This window comes from Canis lupus, chromosome 1, assembly GCF_011100685.1.
Source record: "Canis lupus familiaris isolate Mischka breed German Shepherd chromosome 1, alternate assembly UU_Cfam_GSD_1.0, whole genome shotgun sequence".
NCBI classification, from domain to species: Eukaryota; Metazoa; Chordata; class Mammalia; order Carnivora; family Canidae; genus Canis; species Canis lupus.
In genome coordinates, this window is record NC_049222.1 from 92760638 (window position 1) to 92775237 (window position 14600).

A 14600-nucleotide genomic window follows, 5' to 3' on the forward strand; every position below is an offset into this window, starting at 1 on the left:
GGACTCAGACCTTTAATTCTGTGTGTGTATGTGAATCCCAGCACCCTCGCTTATCTTTTTTTTTTAAAAAGTTTTATTTATTTGAGAGAGAGTGAGCATATGCACATGTGCAAGTGCAGATGGGGGGAGGGGCAGAGGAAGAGAATTTCAAGCTAAGTGCAGAATGGACTGGGAACTCTATCTCATCACCCATAACATCATGACCTAAGCCAAAACCAAGAGTTGGATGCTCAACCGACTGAACCACCCAGGTGCCCTACCCTCACTTATCTCGAGCAAATTGATTAACCGGCTGAGCATCAAATTACTGATCCATAAAATTAAAACAAACAAACAAACAAACCCAACTACTAATGTTTACTTCAGGGGCTGCTTTGGTGTTTAAATAAGAGATGCATTTAAATCGCCAGCATAGGACTTCGCAGCAAGTACTAGTAAGCTCTAAACTTTACACTTTGTACAAGTCATATGGGGTATTTGACCTTAAGTGTTTCATCTGTAGAATGAGGGGATTAGTGCCTCTTTCACAGAGTGGTTGTAAGGATGAAATGAGGTAACTGAATAATGAGTGAGCACATAATATATTCTTGGAACATGTTGGTTTCTTCCCCCCTCAATTTCAATAATACCTGAAATACTGCAACATTGATAATGGGTTCTTATAGCCCGTAAGGATCTATTAAGAAACTAGTTTATTTGCATTTCTTAAATTTCTAGCCTCTTTAATGAGTCAGGTTAACTTTATGAAAGAAGTAGCCATATATTTCATATGCCCTGTGTTTTCCCAGCATGTTTTTCTTTTCTGTTCTTCCCCACCCACAATCTCCCTTCACTTCCTAGGGTCCTCATGTCATCCCTACCCAGACTGACTTCCACAACAGGTTGTGGGGCCCCATAATTCTTTTACTATCGAATCCTTCCCCTCTGCTGCCCAGTGAAGCGTTAGCGGCCTGAGAAATGGATTTCTCTTGGGTACATAATTAGTGATAATGAGCTAATTAGTGTGTCATTGCTTCTTCCAAGGTGTTCCATTTTAACAGGATACTCTGGTAGATTTTGTGCTTTATCCCAAAGGATTTTTTTTTTTTTTTACAGTTCTGATGTCACTCTTGAGTGCTAATAATGAAATATTTTGAGGTTAGACACTCTTCGGGGGCCCCTCATATCACATTCAGAGCTGTCTACTGTGCCAACACATACTCTCCCCTGATTGGTATAAACACTGGTATCCTAGAGACCTGAGAATGTTAACATCCCCATTTTACAGAGTGCCAAGAGGCGGCACGGGGCACTGCAAGCATAAGCCAAATAAGGAAATTTATTAGGTGGAAGTAATTTTACTGATCTAGAGATAAAATTCTGCCCTCCAACCATTACTGGAGTATACATTTTATATTGGAAACCTAAGAACATTATAAAATCCCCTTTAAAGTAGACATTTCACAATATACATTTATTCTTACAAAAGTCAAGCTTTGTGCAATGGTTGTGTCCGCCCTAAATTTGGGATGTGAAAACATCTCAGATCTGTGGTGTTCCTACTGGGTTTTTATGCTTATCATCTTTGTTCTTTCCATGAAATAGAGGTGCCATTACCATCACCTCTTACACAGAGAAGAAGAAAACACCCTGCCCCTTTTGGCTCTCATCCAGAAAGGCAGGCTTGCTCCTCCCATCCCATCCCATCAGGCCATAAAATGGTGAGTTGCACCATCTCTTTCTGATGAATTACTAACACTGTGTTTTTAGAGGAAACTTTAAGAAGGTTAGCTCTTGCCTAGAATATTTGAAGACTCCCTTCTTAAGCATGAATTTCTTTACTTACCAATATTTGTTGAGCTTGTCTGTTTACTGGGCACTCTGCCAGAAACTGCAGTGAATACAGGGAATCATTTCTTCCCTGAATGGCTCTTAACAACTACTAGAAAGGCAAGGTGCCCACAAGGTAGCGGCAACTACCTCTGACACTAGGGGTTCGCCCACCACAGCCCGTGGCCCAAATCTGGCTCCAGGCCAGAAAGCTGAGAAAGGTTATCTGTATTTTTAAGGGATTGTCAAAAGCAAAGAAAAAATAAGGACAGAGAAGAATATGTGACAGTCTTTTTAAGTGGCCCACAGAGCCTAAGATATTTGCCATTTGGCCCTTTGCAGACAGAGTTTGCCAACCCCTGCTCTACACAGTCCTGGGTGTTACTAATAGGATACAGTCCTTCTCCAGAGGCAAGTATGAGAGAACATTCTCATGGTCCCCATGTACACACCCATTACCCAACCTCCTTTCTGATGTGTTTCCAAGGGTCACATATGTTTCTTTATATCTTGAGAGAGAATTTCAGTTTGCCCCAGCTCTGTCTCCTAGTGCAGAAGGGCATTGCAGCAAGAACAGGTATAACAACCTTGACCAGTGGTTGTGTCTAAAGCACAGAAATGAGGTGCAGGCATGCTTTTCAAGGTTTGGGGGAGAAGGTAAATGTCCAGTGTGATCCCTCTAGACCCTGAGAAGCAAGAGCCCAATGTATCGGAGCTGTTAGCCATCAACTCTCCGTTGCCAGATCAGCCACCTTCTAGGCACTGGGTTTCTGCACCCACACTCCAGCATGGACTGGGAATTCCTGCTGTCTCGCCTCCTAGTGTGATTCCCACCTCAAAAGTGGGAAGGCTTCTATTCACACCAGAGATCCTATATTCATCCAAACCTCGTTGCCTCAGAATATTGGCTTGCAGAGGGTTTTTTTTTTTTTAACATTTTATTTATTTATTCATGAGAGACACACAGAAAGAGAGCGAGGCAGAGATACAGGCAGAGGGAGCAGCAGGCTCCCCACAAGGACGCCTGGGTGGCTTAGCAGTTGAGCGTCTGCCTTCGGCTCAGGGCATGATCCCAGGGGCCGGGATTGGCTTGCAAAAGGTTTTAAATTTAAATGCATTTTCAATGCTTAAAAACCAGAAGATATCACAAAGGTCTGCCTGCCAGAGCTCTAACGCACTGCGCTGATTCATGACTGCGGCAATTAAGAAACCATGGGCTTTCCAAATGCCACGCTACCACTGCGTCTTGAACTGAGAGTCTTGAGTGGTGCTACTTAGCATCTTAATGGGCCTACCTTACTTGTGTTTTGAGACCTCACTGGTCCCCATGGATGTTTGAGTTTGTAACTCCTGTTTTCCATCCTCAAGATGCAAAAGATCTACTTTGTACCCATTAGGATGGCTGCTGCCAAAAACAAAATCCCAAAAAGGAAATAACAAGTCTTGGTGAGGATGTGGATAAAATGGAACACTTGTGTGCTGCTGGAGGGAAGGTAAAGTGGTGTGGCCACTCTGGAATAGTATGGCGGTTCCCCACCTCTGGGCATGTACCCAGAAGAATTGCAAGAGGATTCCAGTGGATATTTATACAATCATATCCATAACAGATTATCCACAGTAGCCAAAAGATGGGAGCAGGCCAAATGTCCACTGACAGATGAATGGCTAAACAAAATGTGGTCTATACATACAAGGGAGTAATACTCAGCCTTCGAAAGGAAGTAATCCTGGCACATGTTCCAACATGGATGAACCTTAAAGACATATGCTGAGTGAAATAAACCAATCACAGAAAACCCCACAGATACTGTATGATCCCACTTCCATGAAGTACCCAGAGTGATCAAATTCATAGAGACAGAAGGTGGAGCGGTAGTTGCCAGGGGCTGGAGGGTGGAGGGAATGGATACATAGTTTCAGTTTTGCAAGATGAAAAAAGTTCTAGAAATGGATGGTGGTGATAGTTGTGCAAAAATATCAACATATCTAGTGCCACTGAACTTTATGCCTAAAAATGGTTAAGATGTGGTGTGTATTTTACCACAACTTTCCAAAATACAAAAGATGCTCTCAGGATTTGTATCTCTGTCCTGAAAAGCAATGGATCTGCACCTAGACTATGTCCCTTACTGGTCATATGGTACCAGGCCACACGTTCTCTCAATTTAAAAAAATCTAGTATCTACATTCACGGATTGTTTGTGAGAAATAAATGAGTATCTATTACACAGCCATCAAAAAGAATGAAATCTTGCCATTCGCAACGATACGGATGGAACTAGAGGTTATTATGCGAAGCGAAATTAAGTCCATCAGAGAAAGACAAATAGCATGTGATTTCCTTCATATGTGGAGTTTTAGCAACAAGACAAATGAACATAGGAGAAGGGAGGAAAAAATAAAGCAAGACAAAATCAGAGGGAAGCAAACCATAAGAGACTCTTAATTCTAGGGAACAAACTGAGGGTGGCTGGAGGGGAGTGGGGAGGAGGGATGAGGTCACTGGGTGACAGGCATTAAGGAGGGCACGTGATGTCATGAGCAACTGGGGTTGTATGCAACTGATGAATCGCTGCATTCTACCCCTGAAACTAATAATATTGTATATGTTAACTTAATTGAATTAAAAAAAAAGATTTTATTTATTTATTTGACAGAGAGACTGAAAGCACAAGCAGGGGATGCAGCAGAGGGAGAGGGAGAAGCAGATTCTCTGCTGAGCAGGGAGCCCAACCAGGGGCTCTATCCCAGGAACCCAGCATCATGATTTACGCTGAAGGCAGATGCTTAACTGACTGACCCACTGAGGTGCCCCCAAATTGAATTTAAATAAAGAATTTTTAAAAAAGAATTAAGTGAGTATCTGTTGTGATTTGTAAATCATCAGCCACATTCCAGGTGGGGGATAATGTCCCATGAGTGCTACCTGTCAGTGTAATATTTGCATGGAGTTGTAGTCACTTCCGACAGGAATAAAGGAGGAGGCTTTTATGAAGGACATAGCATGGGAGCGGAGTTTCAAAGAATGGGCAGAATTTGAAAAGGTGCAAATACATGAGAACATCTGGAGCAGAGGAGGAGGCGTACATAAAAGGCCTGAAGTGTACAAGTAAGTGGTGTATTTGAGCAAAGAATCAGGTTTGACAGGAGAGTAGAGTGGAAAATAAACAACAGCAAGGGGTCATATTATGGAGAGTCTTAAATGCTTGCCTAAGAAATTTGATTTTCATTCAGTAGACAATTGGAAAATACCATGGTTTTAAGAAGAAGGCTTACTGAAGCTTTGCAAGTACTACTGCAGAGGTATACAGAATATATTGAAATACAGATAGATTGGAATGAGAGAGACCAGTTAAAAGGCTACAGAAATCTTCAAGCCATGAGTTTCAGGGCTACGCTAAGATGACAGCAGAGGAAATTAAAAGAAGAAAACAGGGGCACTTGGGTGGTGCAGTTAGCTAAGCATCTGATCTGACTCCTGATTTCACCTCAGGTCATGATCTCAGGGTTTGTGAGATCAAGCCCGGTACTGGGTGTGGAGTCTGATGATGACTCTCTCTCTCTCTTCCTCTGTCCCTCACCCCCGCTCTGAACAAAGAAAAGAAAAAATTAAAAAAAAAAAAAAGAAGACGATACAAATCCTGATGTCAGACTGGTAAGAAAGTCTTTTAACTTGTTACTACCTTACAGTGATGGAAGGCTCACGGTAAGGGTGGGCCTCTTGGAGGATGTTTCCAAGAGGAGAACTAGATAACCAGTCCACACCTTGAGTCCAGGTGTTTACAGTATGCATCCTTCTGCCTCTTGGATATATTGTCATTGAAATGTTCTCCAGATACTTTGAGTTGAACTTAAAACCCACTCATTCTTTAGTTTTCTGATTCTTAAAGAAATAACATTTGTGCTTTTTTCCCCCCTCAAATGGGTAAAATATATTCTTTGTTGAACATTTGTGAAAATCATCACAGTGCAAAAAAACAAAACAAGGGGCCCTGGATGGTTTAGTCAGTTAAGCATTGAACTCTTGATTTGGGCTTAGTCAGAATCTCAAGGTCCTGGGGTCGAACCCTCCAATGGGCTCCGAGCTCAGCAGGGAGTCTGCTTAAGGATTCTCTTCCTGGGGTACCAGTGGTTGAGTGTCTGACTTTGGCTCAAGTCGTGATCTGGGGGTCCTGGGATCGAGACCCGCATTGGGCTCCCCACAGGGAGCCTGCTTCTCCCTCTGTCTATGTCTCTGCCTCTCTCTCTCTGTCTCTCATGAATAAATAAAATCTTTTTTAAAAATCAGCATTTAAAAAAAAAAGGACTCTCTTCCTCTGCTCTTCCCTTTCCTGCCCCTGTTCCCTCTCTCTCTCAAATAAATAAATCTTTAGAACAAAACATAACCAAACCAAACTTAGTCTTCATCCTACCCTCAAAATATTTTTGACAAATATATTTGGTAGATATATTTCTAGTCTTTTTATATACTTTTTTTTTTTTTTTTAAAGAGAGAGAGAGAGCCAGGAGAGGGGCAGAGGGAGAAAGAGAATTATAATCAGGCTCCATGCCTGGCAAGGAGTTGGACGTGGGGCTCTATCTCACAAACCTAAGATCATGATCTGAGCCGAAATCAAGACTTGGACTCTGAACCGACTGAGCCACCCAGGCGCCCCTACAAGATTAGCTTTTTGAGTAAAAAGAAATTAACATTGAACTCTACATACTATTTTTAAACTCTTTATTTTGGTGACCTAGCATTATTACAAAATAATACATCAAGACTGTTTTCCCCATAGCCTCATGGTTAAACATTAACCATGTAATCTAGAGTAAATCAATCTCCTAATTCTATTTTCTTCACTCTGAAATGGGTATGCTAATACTTAGCTCACTGCATTGTCATAAGGCAGTGATGCTTAAACTGTTGCATATTGGAATCGTCAGGTGAGCTTTTTAATATCTCAAACCGCAGATCACGCCCCAGAATTTTGGGGGTAGGAGCTAGACATCAATAATTTCTAAGTCTCTCCACGTATTTCCAATTTATAGCAAAGCTAAGGAATCAGATTTCAAGGTTTAAACGAGACAACATATCTAAAGCACCTCGGAGGTAGAAGGCACTCAATAAATAAGAATCTCTCTCATTTACCAAACGTCTACTGCACTAGCATTCTGTATTCATTACGTCCTTAAACTCATATCCCTGTGATGTTTCATTATCCCAACTTCACAAAGCAGGAAACCCCCAATGATTAAGGACCTCGCTCGATGCCCATAGCTCATAATTAAGGAGCTGTGATTCAAACCCAGGTCTGCCAGACTGAAGTTCCCACCTTTCCGTCACATTGCATTAGGCTACAGAACTTTTTCCCTCTTTTTTTCTTCCTTGCTTTCCAATCCTATCTGAACCAGTTTATCATAATGCTTTTCAAACTGATTCGGTTGTATATAAAGGAATATTAAATCTCTCTGCTGTGGGGTTTCTACCCATATCTTCTTTAATGTTACTAATTTCCATTTTGAGCCAAAGAAATTAAGGGTTAATTTGTGTAGCAGAAGCAGACCGTGAATGTCTATTTGATATTGTAATGTTACTTGAGTTTAAAATGTGGGTTTTAATCCCTTTACTGATAGGCCTGTTAACTATGAACAGATTAGAAGTGGTTATACACATGGATTCACTTGAGGCCCTATTCTTTTAAGTATCTTTTAAGAATGTAACATTTGCTATATGAGAATTTGTATTGGCTTAAAGCAAACTAATCACCACCACTAGAGAATTAAGCACACATGTATACACATTTTATATATGTACATAATTGTTTTGAAACAGACAAAATTCCTGGCGACGCCATGATTATAATAAGGCCCACAATCATGACTCTGCTCTAACGTCTTGTTCAAGTAGAGTTTCCATCTGTGGGTACTTAGGAATCGTGTCAATTTTTATCATATAGTAAGACACAGTCAAATTATTTCCATAACTTTGGAAGTTACTCATTCCACATTTTCCTTATTATTTATTGGCATTTGAGGCAATTTTATTGCTCTGACCAAATGTCTATGCCTTGATAGCAAAAACATTTGCTTTCTTCTCTTCTTACTGATATTTTTGGAAGAACAAATTGACAACTCTCATGAATGATTCTGAGTTAGCCGGAGAGCATCTGCTGCAGGATGGCTCTTCCCTCAATTTCACTGAGGGCCTAATTTCATCATTTTAAAAGCAAAAGTATCACCTGATCTGAGGTGACAATAAAAGGAGTCCACATTCAAAGTCTTGAGCGCTCACACCCATAAAACCTTAACACTCTAACAAGTAGCTGGTAGATGCCAGAAAGTGCTATGTATACGAATAAGTCATGTCCATAAATATGACTCCTGAATGGACCTTTCTTACATTCACTTATTTAATTTGGGTCTTGACATTTATCTTTAAAATTCTGATATCCAGGGTGGGTTCTATTTTCAAAAAGTTTAAGTTAGGGGGAGAGACAGTCACAATCATGGCATTTGATAATACTTTCCTGTTAAAATTGGTAAAAGAAGTCTTCTTCAAAGCAATTATCACCCCTTGTCATCCCTTTACTTCATTAGTAAAGACACAAGGGTTTATTTCTTCATTGTTCACAGTGTTGCTTTTCTTATTCCAATTTCTAGCATGCCTTCAATGGCCAGTTTATGCTACATGTTTACTTTATTGATTGATTTTTTTAAAAGAGTTATCTATCATTAAATATCTTTGGGAATATGTTCAAAAAATGTTAACATACTGGGCTTAATAAAATTACAACAGGCAACATAAGCCAGATTGAGAAATGTCTTGCCAAATAGTATTTCTCGGCAAGCCATTTGGAGAGACTTTAAGTAGTTGATACCTTGATCAAAAATATAATTTTTCCCTTCTCCCTTTTCTTAACACCAGTGTTCTTATATACATATTAATTCCTATATGGCTAACAGTTCTAAAGTATTCCTGGCATTTGTATGCAATCTTAAAGGAATTGAGAAGTTCTCAGGGACAGGATTTTTCTTTAGAAAACTAATTTGGAATTCTGTTAAAACCGTAGGGTTCCAAAACCAAACTAAGGAGGAGAGGGGAGAGATAATTCTCTTAGTGACAAACCCAGTATTTTCTGAGTTTTCCCTTAGGAGAAAAATACATTTGAGTGGCTGCTGACCACTCACTCAGCCATTGTGACCACCCAAAAAGAAAATCCCTGCCTGCGGTAAGTAACAGGGTGGGTATTGTTTTTGGCAGAAATACATTTGGATAGGGTGGCCAGGGAATGCCTGTGTGGTAGTAGATTTAAAAACCAAATTCTGAAGCAAGAAAAGGAGCAAACGATGTGAAATGTGGAGGGGATGGAGAACTTTCTGTGCAAGGTGGAGAGCCCATAAAAAGGACCCTGAGGAAAGAGCTCCTTTGAGGAACTGGAAGTTCCTGAATGTGTCTGAAATGAAATGGTAAAGAAAAGAGGGCCACAGGAAAGAATTACAACAGATCAGAGGGGGTCTTGTAAACATAGTAAAGAGTTCAAATTTTACTTTATTTATTGAGTAGACCTTTAAGCAGAACAGTGATATGATTTAACTTCAATTTTTAAAAGATTATCCTAGGGGCTCAACCAGTTTCTTGACTTGCCCAGCCCATGTTCTGAGGACACTTGCCAGAGAGAAGAGGTGTGGACACCTTCAGCACCATTCGTTATGTGACCCAAGACCAAGACCTACTACGTACTTCTACTTTAAGGACTATCCAAATGAGCAGTCCTGCTCCACCAAATCTGTATGCTCTGAGGACCAGCCCTTCACTCATCCTGGCCTGGCCAGCTCATGGAGCAGGCGTCTCCAGGATGGGGTATTTCATACTTAGTTTTGGGATACCATCTTCCTTTTCTTCCCTCTAGGAGACAGGAGATTTCAGGGACTTGGCCAGGCAGAGTTTCTTGACCTTGGCACTATGGACATTTTTTTTAAAAGATTTTATTTCTTTATTTATGATAGACATAGAGAGACAGAGAGGCAGAGACACAGGCAGAGGGAGAAGCAGGCTCCATGCTGGGAGCCCGACACGGGCCTTGATCCTGGGACCCCGGATCACAACCTGAGCTAAAAGCAGATGCTCAACCATGGAGCCACCCAGGTGACCCCTACTGACATACTGGACCAGGTAAGTCTTTGTTGTGGGGAGCTGTTCATCAATTGTAGAAAACTTCACAGCATTCTTGGCCTTTATCTTCTTGACACCCATAGCACACAACCCTGTCCCCCAGTTACAACATCCCAAAATGTCTCTAGATACTGCTAAATGTCCCCTGATGGACAAAATTAGTGCAGTTGAGAACTGCAGGGCTGGAAGACAACGGTATGACTGTTTGTCACAATTTACAGCTTTATACGGTTGCCTCTACACTGATAAATTCTCATTTGGGAGAGAAAAGAGGAAGCTCTCTTGGAGAATGGAAGTCTGAGATCGGGGTACGAGCCTGGTTAGATTCTGGGGAGATCTCTTTCTGATTTGCAGATAGCTCGCGTCTTGCTGTGTCCTCATGTGGTGGAAAGAGTGTGAGCTTTGGTATCTCTTCCTGTCTTCATGAGAGCCCTAGTTCTCCATCCATCACCTCATTTCAGCTTGATCACCTCTTTAAAGATCCAATCTGCATCACATAGGGAGCTAGGGCTTCCATGTGTGAATTTTGGAGTGACATAATTCCACCCACAGCAATACTTAAACAAGATTTAAGAAAAAAAAATCTCTACCTAAACCCAACAACTACATTATATACAACAAACAGTTTCAAATTAAAATCAGTAACAAGACAGGGATTTCTGCTATTATCACTATTCTTCAACATATTTTGAAGATAGATAAGGCTAGAAAAATAAAAGAACAGTTTAATATGGAGAATGGAAAGATAATACTATCTTCATTTCCAGTTGGTATGATTAATGTACTTAGAACATACAAGATATCCTGCTAAATATCTATTAGTACTAGTAAGAAGATTTATTAATGTGGCTGGCCACATACAAAATTGATAGCTTTTCTTTCTCCCAATATTATGCAATTAGAAGTTAAAATAGGAAATAATCCATTTATAAGCACTATAAAAAATGAATTACCCAAAATAAATCTAGGAAGACAGGGATTGGATCTAAATGAAGCAAATGATAACATTTTATTGAAGGACATAAAACAAGGTCTGAAATTGGAGAGACAGTCCTTCCTACATTAATACATTAAGTTTATTGCAGTTCTGATCAGAATGATAACACAGTATTTTTTCTAGCTGGTCAAAATAAGTTTAAAAATCACATAGAAAATGAATGTATAATAATTTTCCATTTTAAAAAATGACATTAAAGGTGGACTTCCTCTATCAGATATTAAAAGTACTATAAATCTACTGTAATCAAAGCACTACATGGTAACACAATAATAGACAATAGTTAATTGATATAAAATGAAATCTAAAATGAACATAGTAAATTATAATGCTGACATTTTTATTTCATAGAAAAAATGTTTTTCTCTGTTAAATGATATCTGAAGGAATATAAAAGTCTCCTACAATGGCTAAAGATAGAAGTGTAAAAAAATTACAAGACAAAAATATCAGAAGAAAAATTAAGAGACTTTTTTTAAACCTTGGGATGGAGAGAAAGCAAGACAGTCAAGTCTAGAAAACATACCAAAAAATGGTAGATTTGGTTACATGAGATTAAGAGGTTTCTGCCCAAGGAAAATGAAGCTGTTGCCATTGTCCAGATGGGAGGAAAGAGTAGTCACATTGGTGGTGGCAGTGGGGATTGAGAAAAAAAGTTCTTACTACTATGTTAAGGTGGCAATAACAGAATTCCTAGATAGACTGGATATGGCTCTGAAAGTAGGAAAAGAGTCAAATGAGATTCAAGTTGTGTGAGATCACTCTTAAGAAAAGAAATATAAAATTACTCACAGTAAATTAGATACAAAAGTGAGTATTTCTTTAGAATGAGAAAAGAAGCCACAACAAATTACAAATTTTAAAAAGCTGCCAAATACTATAAACATTACTAAATCCAAAAAATAAAAAAGACATACTATTTTTAATCAATCAACTGCTAGGAACATTTTGGCAGTAAACTCTTTGATATTGCCTTTTCTATGATAATGCTTTTATCAGATTATTTTGTAGATAAAGAAAAGGAAAATAATTCAGTCTTTGTTGTAGTATGATTGATCAACTTTGGTCTTATTATTGAGAACTGGAATATATGAAACACCTGATGTCACATATAGCTATACTTACTATTTGGAGTACAGCTTTAACCTTGCAGTCTATATAAAAAATTCTGGGAAATTCTATTTCATGCAATTTTCATCTAAACAAAATATGGATTGTTTATAATGGAATATGTTGCATTATTGAGTATTTGTGGCAAAGGATAACTTCTGTTTTGACAAGGCAATTTTATGTATCAAATGTTCCAATATTTAGGTAAGTGGATGCTCTAATGTTTAGCTAGGTAAACACTAGATATTACATACCTGATGATTGGAAAAATTTTTTACGGCCTAACTTCTGGTTCCCCAAATTTCAAATATTATTTATCCTCTCTATAGTTTTTCCTCTCCTCCTCTTCCCATCTCAGTGAGATAGGTCATGCTCATAATGCAAGATAACCATAGGTCCTAAACCTTAGTGACACAAAGCTGGCTAAGTCAGCATGGGCAGTGGTTAGGAACTTTCCTAAAGCTCCCCCATGTGAGAACATCTAGCAAGAACTCAACACATGTAGGAGTGTCTCTGGATCAAAGAAGGTTATCTCACTGAATCCAATCTAAATATATTCATAAAACAATTTCTTCATAGCCAGATCTCAAAAGTGCTTATGGCAGCAACATGAGGGAATGTGATAAAGAGGAAGTCAGAGAAAAAAAAAAGCATTGTAATTAATTGTAGTTAAAATAAGCTACTTTGGCAAATATACATGAATATGTGACATGTAAACACATTTAGGTCCTAGGGTCTTGGAAAAGGCTCCTACAAAAGAAGGATACTCTAACCTAAGCTTTATTCATTCTTGGTAAATTCCCTTCTACTTCACAAGAATCATATATGATTTCCAGGTTTCCAGTTGCAATAACACAAGTGAATCCCTTGTGTAAAGACATTGCCTTGTTGAAGTTTATGCCATTTACCTAGAAAATCAGGTGGTTGGGTAGCACCAGGAAGGGGAATCCTGCCACAACTGGCTGCCTGGCTCAGGAAGCTTTTCCCCATGGGTCAGAGAGTCTCTTCTCTATGCAGAGAGGCACCAAACAGCCTGGCCTAGGGAAACTTTTTCCATCCCTTTAGGTGGCACCATCCTGGACCTTTGGGAACCCCACTAGTGTAAGATAAAACAAGCAGATGAAAATAGTACAAGAGCTCTGAGAATTAAATTGTCACTAGCACCACCATAGAATAATTGGTTGCTAAAATACAACCTTTAAAGAGGACCCAGATTCTTCTAAAATAATAGCCAAAGTGTCCAGCATATAATTTTTAAAAAATCATCAGTTATTTACCAAGAACCAGGAAGATCACAACTCAGATGAAAAAGGACAATAACCAAGATACATTAAATATTGGAATTACCCAGCAAGGATTTTTTTTAAGTTAGCTCAATGTCCAGTGTGGGCTTGAACTCAGAACCCTGAGATTAAGAGTTGCGTGCTCTACTGACTGAGCAAGCCAGGTGCCCCATCCAAGAGGGATTTTAAAGCAGCCATATTAATACTTCAGTAAGCAATTACGAATTCTGTTGAAACAAGTGAAATAATTAAAAAATCACAGGAGAAAAACAGCCATTACAAAAAGAATGATGTAGAAAATACAGGACTGAAAATACCACAGTAGAAATAAAAATTTGCTTGATGGCTCAATAGTAGAGTAGAAATGGCAGAGACAGAATTAGTGAACTTGAGGACAGATCAACAGAATTTACCTAATTTGAACAGTAGAGAAAAAATAGACCAAAAAAAAAGTGAACAGAGACTCTGAGAAAATGGAGCAATAATAAACAAATGAAAATCCAGCAACTCTGTTATTGGAATCTTAGATTGGAGAGAAGACAGTGGGCTGAAGAAATAGTGGTTGAGAACTTTCCAAACTTGGTTTGAAAAAAAATAGCAAAAAAGGAGTGGGGGGAAAGCCCTTAAACTATAGAATTAAGAAACTGAGCAAACTCCAAATATGATAAATTCAAAGAACTCCATGCCAAGCCATAATATTATATTTGTGAAAACTAAAGACATGGAAAAAATCTGGAAAGCAAACAGAGAGAACTAACAGTTTAGCTACAGGGAGCATCACTCTGAATATCAGTGGATTTCTTATCTGAAACCATGGTAGCCAGAAGGATGTGCCACAACATTTTTCAAGTGCTGAAAGAAAACAGTTGTAAATATCAAATTTTACAACCGGCAAAATTATCCCTTAGGAATGAAGATGCAATAAAAACCTTGCCAGATGAAGGAAAACAAAGAATTTGTTGCTAGCACACCTACCCTTCAAGATCACTAAAGAATTTTATTCAAAAATAAAGAAAGTAATAAAAGAATCCATTTTGAGCATCAGGGATTAAAAAGAAAAACCAATGGAAAGATCAGAAATATGAATACATGCCATAGATTGTCCTTCTCCTCAAGAGTTTCGTAAGTCATATTTGATGATTAAAACAAACTGTGACCCTCTCCTATACTCAAGACAATGCTGTGCAGAAGTGAGGAAGGTGAAGGGAACTGAATGGAAGAAAGGATTCCACATTTCACTTCAAGT

The 14600-nt window shown here is 39.0% G+C and overlaps 1 protein-coding gene across 19 annotated transcripts in view; it reads left to right on the forward strand.

The window, feature by feature from the left end:
- The window catches only part of LOC119870842, a 31462-nt gene extending 26936 nt beyond the window's left edge, over positions 1-4526 (forward strand). For 8 of the 19 annotated variants that reach the window (XR_005354255.1, XR_005354258.1, XR_005354261.1 and 5 more), the window contains 2 exons: positions 1585-1700; positions 4467-4526. Coding sequence is in view for 9 of the 19 variants with exons in the window: in XM_038527212.1 (XP_038383140.1) it covers positions 1585-1700; positions 4467-4475 (125 nt within the window). In the remaining 10 variants the exon portion in view is untranslated. The other 11 variants (XR_005354256.1, XM_038527207.1, XM_038527211.1 and 8 more) reach the window with 4 other exon arrangements.
- Positions 4527-14600: the final 10074 nt, after the last annotated feature.